The sequence below is a fragment of the Coregonus lavaretus genome (assembly GCF_964263955.1).
Source record: "Coregonus lavaretus genome assembly, contig: HAP1_SCAFFOLD_235, whole genome shotgun sequence".
In the NCBI taxonomy this organism is placed as follows: domain Eukaryota; kingdom Metazoa; phylum Chordata; class Actinopteri; order Salmoniformes; family Salmonidae; genus Coregonus; species Coregonus lavaretus.
Window position 1 is genome coordinate 61,365 of NW_028161059.1, and position 17,105 is coordinate 78,469.

Sequence of the window (17,105 nt, forward strand, 5' to 3'; positions counted from 1 at the left end):
GATATGTCTCTTAGACTGGAGTTCTACTGTAGTAATATTGATATGTCTCTTAGACTGGAGTTCTACTGTAGTAATATTGATATGTCTCTTAGACTGGAGTTCTACTGTAGTAATATTGATATGTCTCTTAGACTGGAGTTCTACTGTAGTAATATTGATATGTCTCTTAGACTGGAGTTCTACTGTAGTAATATTGATATGTCTCTTAGACTGGAGTTCTACTGTAGTAATATTGATATGTCTCTTAGACTGGAGTTCTACTGTAGTAATATTGATATGTCTCTTAGACTGGAGTTCTACTGTAGTAATATTGATATGTCTCTCAGACTGGAGTTCTACTGTAGTAATATTGATATGTCTCTCTCTAACTCCAGGTCGTACTCTCCTAGAGAAGTTGTTCCTTCAGCAGGAAGATGCCCAGCCAGAGGAGGCTGAGAAGCTGTGTTCTAGGATTCTGGCGATGGGGCTGTTACTGCCCTTCACTGACTGCTTCAGAGAGCCAATAGGAGGGTCCAACCCACAACTCACTGCACCATGCAAGTTCCACGTGAGTGAACGATATTCTATACCAGGACCCTCAACCCTGTTCCTGGAGAGACGCCCTCTTGTAGGTTAACTCCAACCCTGTTCCTGGAGAGAAACCCTCCTGTAGGTTTTAACTCCAACCCTGTTCCTGGAGAGATTCCCTCCTGTAGGTTTTAACTCCAACCCTGTTCCTGGAGAGACACCCTCCTGTAGGTTTTAACTCCAACCCTGTTCCTGGAGAGACACCCTCCTGTAGGTTAACTCCAACCCTGTTCCTGGAGACACCCTCCTGTAGGTTAACTCCAACCCTGTTCCTGGAGAGATACCCTCCTGTAGGTTTAAACTCCAACCCTGTTGCTGGAGAGATACCCTCCTGTAGGTTTTAACTCCAACCCTGTTCCTGGAGAGATACCCTCCTGTAGGTTTTAACTCCAACCCTGTTCCTGGAGAGATACCCTCCTGTAGGTTTTAACTCCAACCCTGTTCCTGGAGAGATACCCTCCTGTAGGTTTTAACTCCAACCCTGTTCCTGGAGAGATACCCTCCTGTAGGTTTTAACTCCAACCCTGTTGCTGGAGAGATACCCTCCTGTAGGTTTTTGCTCCAACTCCAGTAACCAACCTGATTCAGTTTATCAACCAACCTAATTATTAGAATCCGGCGTGCTAGATTATGGTTGGAGCGGAAAACTACAGGACAGTATCTCTCCGGTTACAGTTTCATGTAGCAAATTCAACTCTGATCAGAGGTCAGGGCCTGCTCTTACATCAACTCTGTTTTTCTCTGCTCCATGTAGCTAATGGAAAACAAATGTTCTCGGTTTCACAGCAATAATCAAGTTAAGTAAATATGATATGCCCGTTAAATTGAATCATTGTTTAGCGTACTGTAGTGTTTACCTACAACTCTTTATTGTTTAGTTAAAAAAAAAAGTTTATTATGAGGTACCTCCATAGAACGCTGATGTTCCTACCATCACTAATCTGATCAATGTCAGTTGAAATTCAAATCCCTCATTTGAACTGTTATGGTCCCAATGTGTTGTTATGCAGTATGTTAGATAGTGAATATTCAGTGTCTCTTACAATTTGGACATTCCCATTTTGGAGGGATCATGTTATCTGTGTTGTAGGAGGTGATTGGTTGGCATGTCTTTTTGGGATCATGTTATCTGTGTTGTAGGAGGTGATTGGTTGGCATGTCTTTTGTTAGTGACGATGGTGTCTTCAAAGAGCTCTGTGACACACCATCTGCCCAGTGTGTCGTGGTTGGACTACATTTCCCAGCAGCCTGTTCCCTTAGTCACTTTCATCACAGCATCACCATTATCATGCTGGATATCTGCATCAGTCTGCAGCACACAGCAGTCCTCTGTTACGTTACACTCAAATCAAGTCAAATCGAATACAACACCGTGAAATGCTTACTTACAAGCCCTTAACCAACAATGCAGTTCAATAAATAGTTAAGAAAATATTTACTAAATAAACTAAAGTAAAAAATACAATAAAAAGTAACACAAAATAACAATAACGAGGCTATATACAGGGGGTACCGGTACTGAGTCAATGTGTGGGGGTACAGGTTAGTCCAGGTAATTTGTACATGTAGGGTAGGGGTAAAGTGACTATGCATAGATAATAAACAGTGAGTAGCAGCAGTGTAAAAACAAAGGGGGGGAGGGTCAATGCAAATAGTCCGGGTGGCCATTTGATGAATTGTTCAGCAGTCTTACGGCTTGGGGGTAGAAGCTGTTAAGGAGCCTTTTGGACCTAGACATGGCGCTCCGGTACCGCTTGCCGTGTAGTAGCAGAGAACAGTCTGACTTGGGTGACTGGAGTCTTTGGCAATTTTTAGGGCCTTCCTCTGACACCGCCTGGTATAGAGGTCCTGGATGTCAGGAAGCATGGCCCCAGTGATGTATTGGGCTGTACGCACTACCCTCTGTACGCACTACCCTCTGTAGAACTCCAGTGCCTTGCGGTCGGATGCCGAGCAGTTGCCATACCAGGCGGTGATGCAGCCGGTCAGGATGCTCTCGATGGTGCAGCTGTAGAACTTTCTGAGGATCTGGGGACCCATGCCAAATCTTTTCAGTCTCCTGAGGGGGAAAAGGTGTTGTCGTGCGCTCTTCACGGCTGTCTTGGTGTGTTTGGACCATGATAGTTTGTTGGTGATGTGGACACCAAGGAACTTGAAGCTCTCGACCTGCTCCACTACAGCCCCGTCGATGTTAATGGGGGCCTGTTCGGCCCTCCTTTTCCTGTAGTCCACCATCATCTCCTTTGTCTTGATCACGTTGAGGGAGAGGTTGTTATCCTGGCACCACACTGCCAGGTCTCTGACCTCCTCCCTATAGGCTGTCTCATCGTTGTCGGTGATCAGGCCTACCACTGTTGTGTTGTCAACAAACTTAATGATGGTGTTGGAGTCATGCTTGGCCACGCAGTCGTGGGTGAACAGGGAGTACAGGAGAGGACTAAGCATACACCCATGAGGTGCCCCAGTGTTGAGGATGAGCGTGGCAGATGTGTTGTTACCTACCCTTAACACCTGGGGGTGGCCCGTCAGGAAGTCCAGGATCCAGTTGCAGAGGGAGGTGTTTAGTCCCAGGGTCCTTACCTTAGTGATGAGCTTTGTCTGCACTATGGTGTTGAACGCTGAGCTGTAGTCAATGAACAGCATTCTCTCACAGGTGTTCCTTTTGTCCAAGTGGGAAAGGGCAGTGTGGAGTGCGATTTGAGATTGCGTCATCTGTGGATCTGTTGGGGCGGTATGCAAATTGGAGTGGGTCTAGGCTTTCCGGGATAATGGTGTTGATGTGAGCCATGACCAACCTTTCAATGCACTTCATGGCTACCGACGTGAGTGCTACGAGGCGGTAGTCATTTAGGCAGGTTACCTTTGCTTTCTTGGGCACAGGGACTATGGTGGTCTGCTTGAAACATGTAGGTATTACAGACTCGGTCAAGGACAGGTTGAAAATATCAGTGAAGACACTTGCCAGTCGGTCCGCGCATGCTCTGAGTACACGTCCTGGTAATCCGTCTGGCCCCGCGGCCTTGTGAATATTGACCTGTTTAAAGGTCTTGCTCACATTGGCTACGGAGTGTGATCACAGTTGTCCGGAACAGCTGGTGTTCTCATGCATGCTTCAGTGTTGCTTGCCCCAAGGTGAGCATAAAAGGAATTTAGCTCATCTGGTAGGCTCGCGTCACTGGGCAGCTCGCGGCTGGGTTTCCCATTGTAGTCCATAATAGTTTGCAAGCCCTGCCACATCCGACGAGCGTCAGAGCCAGTGTAGTAGGATACAATCTTAGTCCTGTATTGACACTTTGCCTGTTTGATGGTTCATCGGAGGGCATAGCGGGATTTCTTATAAGTGTCTGGATTAGTGTCCCGCTCCTTGAAAGCGGCAGCTCTAGCCTTTAGCTCGGTGCGGATGTTGCCTGTAATCCATGGCTTCTGGTTGGGGTATGTACGTACGGTCACTGTGGGGACGACGTCGTCGATGCACTTATTGATTAAGCCGGTGACTGAGGTGGTATACTCCTCAATGCCATTGGATGAATCCCGGCACATATTCCATTCTGTGCTAGCAAAACAGTCCTGTAGCGTAGAATCCACGTCATCTGACCACTTCGTATTGAGCGAGTCACTGGAGGGCGAAAGAGAGCTTTGTATGCGTCTCTGTGTGTGGAGTAATGGGGGTCTGGCTATCTGTCAGCCATTTGCCAAGCTTATCTGGCACCTTTTGATCCTCACCAAGGAGAGAGTCGTGACCTCAGTGTCAGCAGAGTAGGCTACCCTGTAAAAAATGCGTGCGCACACTTGGATGTTCCATACCAGTAAGAAATTAAATCTACTTTCACCCCTGGTTACACTGTGCTAGCAGGACAAGCTGTTCTGACCATGGTCATGTGATCATATGAAAAACTGGAGGTGGTGTTTTTGACGTAAATCGTCTACACATGTCCATTGTAGTCATTTAGCAGACGCTGTTATCCAGAGCCACGTCTGAGTCTAATGTTTAGGTATGGTTTGGCTGTTATCCAGAGCCACGTCTGAGTCTAATGTTTAGGTATGGTTTGGCTGTTATCCAGAGCCACGTCTAAGTCTAATGTTTAGGGATGGTTTGGCTGAGTGCTCTGAGCTCTAATGGCTGTGCTGGGACCTGTAATAAGAGACACCTTGTTGTTATGGTGACAGTGCCACAGTGAAAGTCATGAAAATGTATCAGGATGCAGATATACTGTTGTTAGTGTCTGGAGGGACCAGCCTCCTGGCTAGCTGTTGTTACAGTGTGTCTCTGGAGGGACCAGCCTCCTGGCTAGCTGTTGTTACAGTGTGTCTCTGGAGGGACCAGCCTCCTGGTTAGCTGTTGTTACAGTGTGTCTCTGGAGGGACCAGCCTCCTGGTTAGCTGTTGTTACAGTGTGTCTCTGGAGGGACCAGCCTCCTGGTTAGCTGTTGTTACAGTGTGTCTTTAGCTGTTGTTATAGTGTGTCTCTGGAGGGACCAGCCTCCTGGTTAGCTGTTGTTATAGTGTGTCTCTGGAGGGACCAGCCTCCTGGTTAGCTGTTGTTACAGTGTGTCTCTGGAGGGACCAGCCTCCTGGCTAGCTGTTGTTACAGTGTCTGGAGGGACCAGCCTCCTGGTTAGCTGTTGTTACAGTGTGTCTCTGGAGGGACCAGCCTCCTGGTTAGCTGTTGTTATAGTGTGTCTCTGGAGGGACCAGCCTCCTGGTTAGCTGTTGTTCCAGTGGCTCTGGAGGGACCAGCCTCCTGGTTAGCTGTTGTTACAGTGTGTCTCTGGAGGGACCAGCCTCCTGGTTAGCTGTTGTTACAGTGTGTCTCTGGAGGGACCAGCCTCCTGGTTAGCTGTTGTTACAGTGTCTGGAGGGACCAGCCTCCTGGTTAGCTGTTGCAGTGTCTGGAGGGACCAGCCTCCTGGTTAGCTGTGGTTACAGTGTGTCTCTGGAGGGACCAGCCTCCTGGTTAGCTGTTGTTACAGTGTGTATCTGGAGGGACCAGCCTCCTGGTTAGCTGTTGTTACAGTGTGTCTCTGGAGGGACCAGCCTCCTGGTTAGCTGTTGTTACAGTGTGTCTCTGGAGGGACCAGCCTCCTGGTTAGCTGTTGTTACAGTGTCTGGAGGGACCAGCCTCCTGGTTAGCTGTTGTTACAGTGTGTATCTGGAGGGACCAGCCTCCTGGTTAGCTGTTGTTACAGTGTGTCTATGGAGGGACCAGCCTCCTGGTTAGCTGTTGTTACAGTGTGTCTCTGGAGGGACCAGCCTCCTGGTTAGCTGTTGTTACAGTGTGTATCTGGAGGGACCAGCCTCCTGGTTAGCTGTTGTTACAGTGTGTCTCTGGAGGGACCAGCCTCCTGGTTAGCTGTTGTTACAGTGTGTCTCTGGAGGGACCAGCCTCCTGGTTAGCTGTTGTTACAGTGTCTGGAGGGACCAGCCTCCTGGTTAGCTGTTGTTACACTGTACTGCTGCATGTTGTAGCGATAACAGAGAATGACGCCACTTCTCTGCTCCCTCCCTGCCTGACTCATGCTCCCCAGAGGTGGACAGACGTGACAGGTTTCAGATTGTAACCTGATACCCTAATCTGGTCATTGGGACTGTGCCTAACTGCAGCTGATTACAGACAGGAGAGGACGGGACAGGGCAGCTCTGTCAGGCATTTACCTATGAATATATGATCGTCCTCTGCCACTGCCCGCCCGCCCTCCCCACTCCTCTCTCCTCTCCCCTCTCCTCCCTCCTCCCCCCTCTCCTCCTCTCCCCTCTCCTCCTCCCCCCTCTCCTCCTCTCCTCCTCCCCCCTCTCCTCCTCTCCCCTCTCCTCCCCCCTCTCCTCTCCTCCTCTCCCCTCTCCTCCTCTCCCCTCTCCTCCTCTCCCCTCTCCTCCCTGTGCAGCACAGAGCAGCAGTATAGAGAAGGAGAAAGCGTAGTCATAGAGGAGACCAGTCCACCATAACAGGCTCTCTGAGGATGGACTGGTCAGGGTCAGAGCAACCATGAGAACAGGAGGGAGGGGGGGAAAGGGGCCGCAACGCCCAAGGTTTCTGGGCACTGCTGCAGTTTAACAGAGGATGCACCATCTTAGGGAGTTTCGGGATGAAAGACCGGTGAAGGGAAAGAGGTGCCAGACTGGCGGTAACTCACTGCATCGGAACAGAGGACAGCAGAGCAGAGGATGACTACAACCCCTGAGAAAAAACACCACCGTTTACAACCCCCGAGGGATTTGTTGATATTCTTTTTCTTAAATGCAAACTCCACATTTTCCTCAGCGTTCCTGGTGGTAAATGGAATACCTACACGTTCCAAACAGGAGTGGTGCATAGAGCTGAGTCCAGAGGCTGTGGTCCATAAAATGGAATATGGTGTCCAGGAAGTGACAGATTTAAAGCTGACAAGGACATGGCGAAGATGTCAGAGTCGGGCACAGAGACCAAAGGGAGCTCAGGCTCATCCTCATCCTCCCTGGCTCTAGCTAATGATGATGTGGGGGACTCTGAGTGTGTGGCGCTGTCCAAGGTGCCTGAGCTAGTCAGGGAGCTACTAACCATCAACGGCCAGGGAACAGGGGAGGAGAGGGAGAGGAGACTGGACCTCGCATGGCTCAAACTCAAACAGACCGTCCGCAGGAAATGCAACCTGTTTGAGCACCTGCAGGTTAGCATGGGAGCAATATTCACAGGTCTGTGGGCTCTGTCCCAAATCGCACCCTATTCCCTTTGTAGTGCACTACTTTAGACCAGGGTCCACAGGGCGCCATTTGGGACATGACCTTTGTTCTTAAATCTAACGTGGGATGCTTGAATACACACGGCATGTGATGTCACATAGTGGTTTGGGAGTGTTTCCGTTGCAGTCAACATCCAAGACAAGAGTATTGCATCTAAAATGGGATTATTCCATGTGATCGTTCAACGTATGATTGTAGAATGAATAATGGCACCCTATTCCCTATATAGTGCACTACTTTTGACGAGGGCCCGTAGTGCACTATATAGGGAATAGGGTGCCATTCTCTGGTCTAAAGTAGTGCACTATATAGGGAATAGGGTGCCATTCTCTGGTCTAAAGTAGTGCACTATATAGGGAATAGGGGGCCATTCTCTGGTCTAAAGTAGTGCACTATATAGGGAATAGGGTGCCATTCTCTGGTCTAAAGTAGTGCACTATATAGGGAATATGGGGCCATTCTCTGGTCTAAAGTAGTGCACTATATAGGGAATAGGGTGCCATTCTCTGGTCTAAAGTAGTGCACTATATAGGGAATAGGGTGCCATTCTCTGGTCTAAAGTAGTGCACTATATAGGGAATAGGGTGCCATTTGGGATATAAACGTTGTTTCTGTACAACATCTGCTGTGTGATGATGATGTCAGACTGACTACGGTGCCTTGCAAAAGTATTCATCCCCCTTGGCGTTTTTCCTATTTTGTTGCATTACAACCTGTAATTTAAATTGATTTTTATTTCGATTTCATGTAATGGACATACACAAAATAGTCCAAATTGGTGAAGTGAAATGAAAAAAAATTACTTGTTTCAAAAAATAAATAACGGAAAAGTGGTGCGTGCATATGTATTCACCCCCTTTGCTATGAAGCCCTTAAATAAGATCTGGTGCAACCAATTACCTTCAAAAGTCACATAATTAGTTAAATAAAGTCCACCTGTGTGCAATCTAAGTGTCACATGATCTCAGTGTATATATACACCTGTTCTGAAAGGCTCCAGAGTCTGCAACACCACGAAGCAGGGGGCACCACCAAGCAAGCGGCACCATGAAGACCAAGGAGCTCTCCAAACAGGTCAGGGACAAAGTTGTGGAGAAGTACAGATCAGGGTTGGGTTATAAAAAAAATATCAGAAACTTTGAACATCCCACAGAGCACCATTAAATCCATGGAAAGAATATGGCACCACAACAAACCTGCCAAGAGAGGGCCGTCCACCAAAACTCACGGACCAGGCAAGGAGGGCATTAATCAGAGGCAACAAAGAGACCAAAGATAACCCTGAAGGAGCTGCAAAGCTCCACAGCGGAGATTGGAGTATCTGTCCATAGGACCACTTTAAGCCGCACACTCCACAGAGCTGGGCTTTTTTTTTTTTTTTCACGTTTATTTAACCAGGTAAGCCAGTTGAGAACAAGTTCTCATTTACAACTGCGACCTGGCCAAGATAAAGCTTTACGGAAGAGTGGCCAGAAAAAAGTCATTGCTTTAAGAAAAAAATAAGCTAACAGGTTTGGTGTTCGCCAAAAGCCATGTGGGAGACTCCCCAAAGATATGGAAGAAGGTACTCTGGTCAGATGAGACTAAAATTGAGCTTTTTGGCCAGCAAGGAAAATACTATGTCTGGCGCAAACCCAACACCTCTCATCACCTAGAGAACACCATCCCCACAGTTAAGCATGGTGGTGGCAGCATCATGCTGTGGGGATGTTTTTCATCGGCAGGGACTGGGAAATCCCACTTGAAGGAGCTGGAGCAGTTTTGCCTTGAAGAAGGGGTTAAAATCCCAGTGGCTAGATGTGCCAAGCTTATAGAGACATACCCCAAGAGACTTGCAACTGTAATTGCTGCAAAAGGTGGCTCTACAAAGTATTGACTTTGGGGGGGTGAATAGTTATGCACGCTCAAGTTTTCTGTTTTCTTGTCTTATTTCTTATTTGTTTCACAAGAAAAAATAGTTAGCATCTTCAAAGTGGTCGGCATGTTTTGTAAATCAAATGATACAAACCCCCCAAAAAATATATTTTTTAATTCCAGGTTGTAAGGCAACAAAATGGGGAAAATGCCAAGGGGGGTGAATACTTTCGCAAGCCACTGTATGTTGAACATGATGGTGTGATGATGATGTCAGACTGACTATGTTTAACATGACGGTGTGTTGATGATGTCAGACTGACTATGTTGAACATGACGGTGTGATGTCAGTGTTTATGCAGCTAATATGGATCTTTCAACCCCTTCCATCCAGACCTCTTTAATGTGTTCCATTCACAAGGAGCCCTGGTCAAAAGGAGTGCACTAGATAGGGGATAGGAGCCCTGGTCAAAAGGAGTGCACTAGATGGGGGATAGGAGCCCTGGTCAAAAGGAGTGCACTAGATGGGGGGATAGGAGCCCTGGTCAAAAGGAGTGCACTAGATGGGGGATAGGAGCCCTGGTCAAAAGGAGTGCACTAGATGGGGGATAGGAGCCCTGGTCAAAAGGAGTGCACTAGATGGGGGATAGGAGCCCTGGTCAAAAGGAGTGCACTAGATGGGGGATAGGAGCCCTGGTCAAAAGGAGTGCACTAGATGGGGGATAGGAGCCCTGGTCAAAAGGAGTGCACTAGATGGGGGATAGGAGCCCTGGTCAAAAGGAGTGCACTAGATGGGGGGATAGGAGCCCTGGTCAAAAGGAGTGCACTAGATGGGGGATAGGAGCCCTGGTCAAAAGGAGTGCACTAGATGGGGGGATAGGAGCCCTGGTCAAAAGGAGTGCACTAGAGGAGTTGGAGCTGTTCCCATATTATTGATGTGTATCCAGTCCTTTCAGATCTGGTCTATAGCAGTACTTGCCTTTACTGTTAGGAAACTGATGAGTCATCCTACTGCTATGTATTCCATAGCTCTTACCGTCTACCTCTGTCTCTGTATGTCCTCTGTCGTCCCCTTAGAGCATTTGATCTCCTCTTATGTCCTCATGTATGCCATGTTACCTACCCTCATCTCACTCTCTCCCCCAGCAAGACCAGCTGTACACGTGGGCAGCGGTCAGCCAGCCCCCCCACTCCATGGAACACTTTGAGGGCCGGGCCCCGCTCCCTGGGCACCTGAAGACCCTGTGGCCCCCACCCAGACCTGTGGGAGAAGATAGACCAGGCCTCCAGTACACCGAGGAGGGTAGGGGCCCTCACCACATCTATACAGATACTATATACAATAAGTTGGGCCAAGGTGGGTAGGGGAAAGAGACTGTAGGAGAGTAGGGGCCAAGGTGGGTAGGGGAAAGAGACTGTAGGAGAGTAGGGGCCAAGGTGGGTAGGGGAAAGAGACTGTAGGGGCCAAGGTGGGTAGGGGAAAGAGACTGTAGGGGCCAAGGTGGGTAGGGGAAAGAGACTGTAGGGGCCAAGGTGGGTAGGGGAAAGAGACTGTAGGAGAGTAGGGGCCAAGGTGGGTAGGGGAAAGAGACTGTAGGAGAGTAGGGGCCAAGGTGGGTAGGGGAAAGAGACTGTAGGAGAGTAGGGGCCAAGGTGGGTAGGGGAAAGAGACTGTAGGAGAGTAGGGGCCAAGGTGGGTAGGTGAAAGAGACTGTAGGAGAGCAGGGGCCAAGGTGGGTAGGGGAAAGAGACTGTAGGAGAGTAGGGGCCAAGGTGGGTAGGGGAAAGAGACTGTAGGAGAGTAGGGGCCAAGGTGGGTAGGGGAAAGAGGCTGTAGGAGAGTAGGGGCCAAGGTGGGTAGGGGAAAGAGACTGTAGGAGAGGAGGGGCCAAGGTGGGTAGGGGAAAGAGACTGTAGGAGAGTAGGGGCCAAGGTGGGTAGGGGAAAGAGGCTGTAGGAGAGTAGGGGCCAAGGTGGGTAGGGGAAAGAGACTGTAGGAGAGGAGGGGCCAAGGTGGGTAGGGGAAAGAGACTGTAGGGGAGTAGGGGCCAAGGTGGGTAGGGGAAAGAGACTGTAGGAGAGTAGGGGCCAAGGTGGGTAGGGGAAAGAGGCTGTAGGAGAGTAGGGGCCAAGGTGGGTAGGGGAAAGAGGCTGTAGGAGAGTAGGGGCCAAGGTGGGTAGGGGAAAGAGACTGTAGGAGAGGAGGGGCCAAGGTGGGTAGGGGAAAGAGACTGTAGGGGAGTAGGGGCCAAGGTGGGTAGGGGAAAGAGGCTGTAGGAGAGTAGGGGCCAAGGTGGGTAGGGGAAAGAGGCTGTAGGGGAGTAGGGGCCAAGGTGGGTAGGGGAAAGAGACTGTAGGAGAGTAGGGGCCAAGGTGGGTAGGGGAAAGAGACTGTAGGAGAGTAGGGGCCAAGGTGGGTAGGGGAAAGAGACTGTAGGGGCCAAGGTGGGTAGGGGAAAGAGACTGTAGGAGAGCAGGGGCCAAGGTGGGTAGGGGAAAGAGACTGTAGGAGAGTAGGGGCCAAGGTGGGTAGGGGAAAGAGACTGTAGGAGAGTAGGGGCCAAGGTGGGTAGGGGAAAGAGACTGTAGGGGAGTAGGGGCCAAGGTGGGTAGGGGAAAGAGACTGTAGGAGAGTAGGGGCCAAGGTGGGTAGGGGAAAGAGACTGTAGGAGAGTAGGGGCCAAGGTGGGTAGGGGAAAGAGACTGTAGGGGAGTAGGGGCCAAGGTGGGTAGGGGAAAGAGACTGTAGGAGAGTAGGGGCCAAGGTGGGTAGGGGAAAGAGACTGTAGGAGAGTAGGGGCCAAGGTGGGTAGGGGAAAGAGACTGTAGGGGAGTAGGGGCCAAGGTGGGTAGGGGAAAGAGACTGTAGGGGCCAAGGTGGGTAGGGGAAAGAGACTGTAGGAGAGTAGGGGCCAAGGTAGGTAGGTGAAAGAGGCTGTAGGAGAGTAGGGGCCAAGGTGGGTAGGGGAAAGAGACTGTAGGGGAGTAGGGGCCAAGGTGGGTAGGGGAAAGAGACTGTAGGGGCCAAGGTGGGTAGGGGAAAGAGACTGTAGGAGAGTAGGGGCCAAGGTGGGTAGGGGAAAGAGACTGTAGGAGAGTAGGGGCCAAGGTGGGTAGGTGAAAGAGACTGTAGGAGAGTAGGGGCCAAGGTGGGTAGGGGAAAGAGACTGTAGGGGAGTAGGGGCCAAGGTGGGTAGGGGAAAGAGACTGTAGGAGAGTAGGGGCCAAGGTGGGTAGGGGAAAGAGACTGTAGGGGAGTAGGGGCCAAGGTGGTTAGGGGAAAGAGACTGTAGGAGAGTAGGGGCCAAGGTGGGTAGGGGAAAGAGACTGTAGGAGAGTAGGGGCCAAGGTGGGTAGGGGAAAGAGACTGTAGGGGAGTAGGGGCCAAGGTGGGTAGGGGAAAGAGACTGTAGGGGCCAAGGTGGGTAGGGGAAAGAGACTGTAGGGGCCAAGGTAGGTAGGTGAAAGAGGCTGTAGGAGAGTAGGGGCCAAGGTGGGTAGGGGAAAGAGACTGTAGGGGAGTAGGGGCCAAGGTGGGTAGGGGAAAGAGACTGTAGGGGCCAAGGTGGGTAGGGGAAAGAGACTGTAGGAGAGTAGGGGCCAAGGTAGGTAGGTGAAAGAGGCTGTAGGAGAGTAGGGGCCAAGGTGGGTAGGGGAAAGAGACTGTAGGAGAGTAGGGGCCAAGGTGGGTAGGGGAAAGAGACTGTAGGAGAGTAGGGGCCAAGGTGGGTAGGGGAAAGAGACTGTAGGAGAGTAGGGGCCAAGGTGGGTAGGGGAAAGAGACTGTAGGAGAGTAGGGGCCAAGGTGGGTAGGGGAAAGAGACTGTAGGAGAGTAGGGGCCAAGATGGGTAGGGGAAAGAGACTGTAGGAGAGCAGGGGCCAAGGTGGGTAGGGGAAAGAGACTGTAGGGGCCAAGGTGGGTAGGGGAAAGAGACTGTAGGAGAGTAGGGGCCAAGGTGGGTAGGGGAAAGAGACTGTAGGGGAGTAGGGGCCAAGGTGGGTAGGGGAAAGAGGCTGTAGGGGCCAAGGTGGGTAGGGGAAGGTGGGTAAGGCCAAGGTGGGTAGCTGGTGCACAAAATCAAATACTAAGGAAGTCTCGAGGTTTTGCTCGCCTGAGGTAGAGTATCTTATGATAAGCTGTAGACCACACTATTTACCAAGAGAGTTTTCATCTATATTTTTCATAGCTGTCTATTTACCACCACAAACCAATGCTGGCATTAAGATTGCACTGAATGAGTTGTACAAGGCCATTAATCAACAGGAAAACGCTCATCCAGATGCAGCGCTCCTAGTGGCCGGGGACTTTAATGCAGGGAAACTTAAATCCGTTCTACCTAATTTCTACCAGCATGTTAAATGTGCAACCAGAGGGAAAAAAAACTCTAGACCACCTTTACTCCACACACAGAGACGCATACAAAGCTCTCCCTCGCCCTCCATTTGGCAAATCTGACCATAACTCTATCCTCCTGATTCCTGCTTATAAGCAAAAACTGAAGCAGGAAGCACCAGTGATTCGGTTAATAAAAAAGTGGTCAGATGACGCAGATGCTAAGCTACAGGACTGTTTTGCTAGCACAGACTGGAACATGTTCCGGGATTCTTCAGACAGCATTGAGGTGTACACCACATCAGTCACTGGCTTCATCAATAAGTGCATCGATGATGTCGTCCCCACAGTGACCGTACGTACATACCCCAACCAGAAGCCATGGATTACAGGAAACATCCGCACTGAGCTAAAGGGTAGAGCTGCCGCTTTCAAGGAACGGGACTCTAACCCGGACGCTTATAAGAAATCCCGCTATGACCTCCGACGAACCATCAAACAGGCAAAGAGTCAATACAGGTCTAAGATTGAATCATACTACACTGGCTCTGACGCTCGTCGGATGTGGCAGGGCTTGAAAACTATTACAGACTACAAAGGGAAGCACAGCCGCGAGCTGCCCAGTGACACAAGCCTACCAGACGAGCTAAACCACTTCTATGCTCGCTTCGAGGCAAGCAACACTGAAGCATGCATGAGAGCACCAGCTGTTCCGGATGACTATGTGATCACGCTCTCCGTAGCCGATGTAAGACTTTTAAGCAGGTCAACATTCACAAGGCCGCAGGGCCAGACGGATTACCAGGACGTGTACTCCGAGCATGTGCTGACCAACTGGCAAGTGTCTTCACTGACATTTTCAACATGTCCCTGACTGAGTCTGTAATACCAACATGTTTCAAGCAGACCACCATAGTCCCCGTGCCCAAGAACTCTAAGATAACCTGCCTAAATGACTACCGACCCGTAGCACTGACGTCTGTAGCCATGAAGTGCTTTGAAAGACTGGTCATGGCTCACATCAACAGCATAATCCCAGAAACCCTAGACCCACTCCAATTTGCATACCGCCCCAACAGATCCACAGATGATGCAATCTCTATCGCACTCCACACTGCCCTTTCCCACCTGGACAAGAGGAACACCTACGTGAGAATGCTATTCATTGACTACAGCTCAGCATTCAACACCATAGTGCCCTCTAAGCTCATCACTAAGCTAAGGATCCTGGGACTAAACACCTCCCTCTGCAACTGGATCCTGGACTTCCTGACTGGCCGCCCCCAGGTGGTAAGGGTAGGTAACAACACATCTGCCACACTGATCCTCAACACAGGGGCCCCTCAGGGGTGCGTGCTCAGTCCCCTCCTGTACTCTCTGTTCACCCATGACTGCATGGCCAGGCACGACTCCAACACCATCATTAAGTTTGCCGACGACACAACAGTGGTAGGCCTGATCACCGACAACGATGAGACAGCCTATAGGGAGGAGGTCAGAGATCTGGCCGTGTGGTGCCAGGACAACAACCTCTCCCTCAACGTGACCAAGACAAAGGAGATGATTGTGGACTACAGGAAAAAAAAGAGGACTGAGCACGCCCCCATTCTCATCGACGGGGCTGTAGTGGAACAGGTTGAGAGCTTCAAGTTCCTTGGTGTCCACATCACCAACGAACTATCATGGTCCAAACACACCAAGACAGTCGTGAAGAGGGCACGACAAAGCCTATTCCCCCTCAGGAGACTAAAAAGATTTGGCATGGGTCCTCAGATCCTCAAAAAATTCTACAGCTGCACCATCGAGAGCATCCTGACTGGTTGCATCACCGCCTGGTATGGCAACTGCTTGGCCTCTGACCGCAAGGCACTACAGAGGGTAGTGCGTACGGCCCAGTACATCACTGGGGCAAAGCTTCCTGCCATCCAGGACCTCTATACCAGGCGGTGTCAGAGGAAGGCCCTCAAAATTGTCAAAGACTCCAGCCACCCTAGTCATAGACTGTTCTCTCTGCTACCGCACGGCAAGCGGTACCGGAGTGCCAAGTCTAGGTCCAAAAGACTTCTCAACAGCTTCTACCCCCAAGCCATAAGACTCCTGAACAGCTAATCATGGTTACCCGGACTATTTGCACTGCCCCCCCCACCCCATCCTTTTTACGCTGCTGCTACTCTGTTAAGTATTTATGCATAGTCACTTTAACTCTACCCACATGTACATATTACCTCAACTACCTCAACTAGCCGGTGCCCCCGCACATTGACTCTGCAACGGTACCCCCCTGTATATATAGCCTCCCTACTGTCACTTTATTTTACTTCTGCTCTTTTTTTCTCAACACTTTTTTTGTTGTTGTTTTATTCTTACTTTTTTGTTTAAAATAAATGCACTGTTGGTTAAGGGCTGTAAGTAAGCATTTCACTGTAATGTCTGCACCTGTTGTATTCGGCGCATGTGACCAATAAAATTTGATTTGATTTGATTTGAAAGAGACTGTAGGGGCCAAGGTGGGTAGGGGAAAGAGACTGTAGGAGAGTAGGGGCCAAGGTGGGTAGGGGAAAGAGACTGTAGGAGAGTAGGGGCCAAGGTGGGTAGGGGAAAGAGACTGTAGGAGAGTAGGGGCCAAGGTGGGTAGGGGAAAGAGACTGTAGGGGCCAAGGTGGGTAGGGGAAAGAGACTGTAGGAGAGTAGGGGCCAAGGTGGGTAGGGGAAAGAGACTGTAGGAGAGTAGGGGCCAAGGTGGGTAGGGGAAAGAGACTGTAGGAGAGTAGGGGCCAAGGTGGGTAGGGGAAAGAGACTGTAGGGGAGTAGGGGCCAAGGTGGGTAGGGGAAAGAGACTGTAGGGGAGTAGGGGCCAAGGTGGGTAGGGGAAAGAGGCTGTAGGGGCCAAGGTGGGTAGGGGAAAGAGACTGTAGGAGAGTAGGGGCCAAGGTGGGTAGGGGAAAGAGACTGTAGGGGCCAAGGTGGGTAGGGGAAAGAGACTGTAGGAGAGTAGGGGCCAAGGTGGGTAGGGGAAAGAGACTGTAGGAGAGTAGGGGCCAAGGTGGGTAGGGGAAAGAGACTGTAGGAGAGTAGGGGCCAAGGTGGGTAGGGGAAAGAGACTGTAGGAGAGTAGGGGCCAAGGTGGGTAGGGGAAAGAGACTGTAGGAGAGTAGGGGCCAAGGTGGGTAGGGGAAAGAGACTGTAGGAGAGTAGGGGCCAAGGTGGGTAGGGGAAAGAGACTGTAGGAGAGTAGGGGCCAAGGTGGGTAGGGGAAAGAGACTGTAGGGGAGTAGGGGCCAAGGTGGGTAGGGGAAAGAGGCTGTAGGAGAGTAGGGGCCAAGGTGGGTAGGGGAAAGAGACTGTAGGAGAGTAGGGGCCAAGGTGGGTAGGGGAAAGAGACTGTAGGGGCCAAGGTGGGTAGGGGAAAGAGACTGTAGGAGAGTAGGGGCCAAGGTAGGTAGGTGAAAGAGGCTGTAGGAGAGTAGGGGCCAAGGTGGGTAGGGGAAAGAGACTGTAGGAGAGTAGGGGCCAAGGTGGGTAGGGGAAAGAGACTGTAGGGGCCAAGGTGGGTAGGGGAAAGAGACTGTAGGGGAGTAGGGGCCAAGGTGGGTAGGGGAAAGAGACTGTAGGGGAGTAGGGGCCAAGGTGGGT

The 17,105-nt window shown here is 50.6% G+C and overlaps 1 protein-coding gene across 1 annotated transcript in view; it reads left to right on the forward strand.

The window, feature by feature from the left end:
* The window catches only part of LOC311121138 (formin-2-like), a gene marked incomplete at both ends in the record, with an annotated part of 282,930 nt that overhangs the window by 26,722 nt on the left and 239,103 nt on the right, over positions 1–17,105 (forward strand). Inside the window, 2 exons of the mRNA XM_084195663.1 lie at positions 375–547; positions 10,285–10,441. Coding sequence (XP_084051789.1) covers positions 375–547; positions 10,285–10,441 — 330 coding nt within the window. The remainder of the gene's footprint in view (positions 1–374; positions 548–10,284; positions 10,442–17,105) is intronic.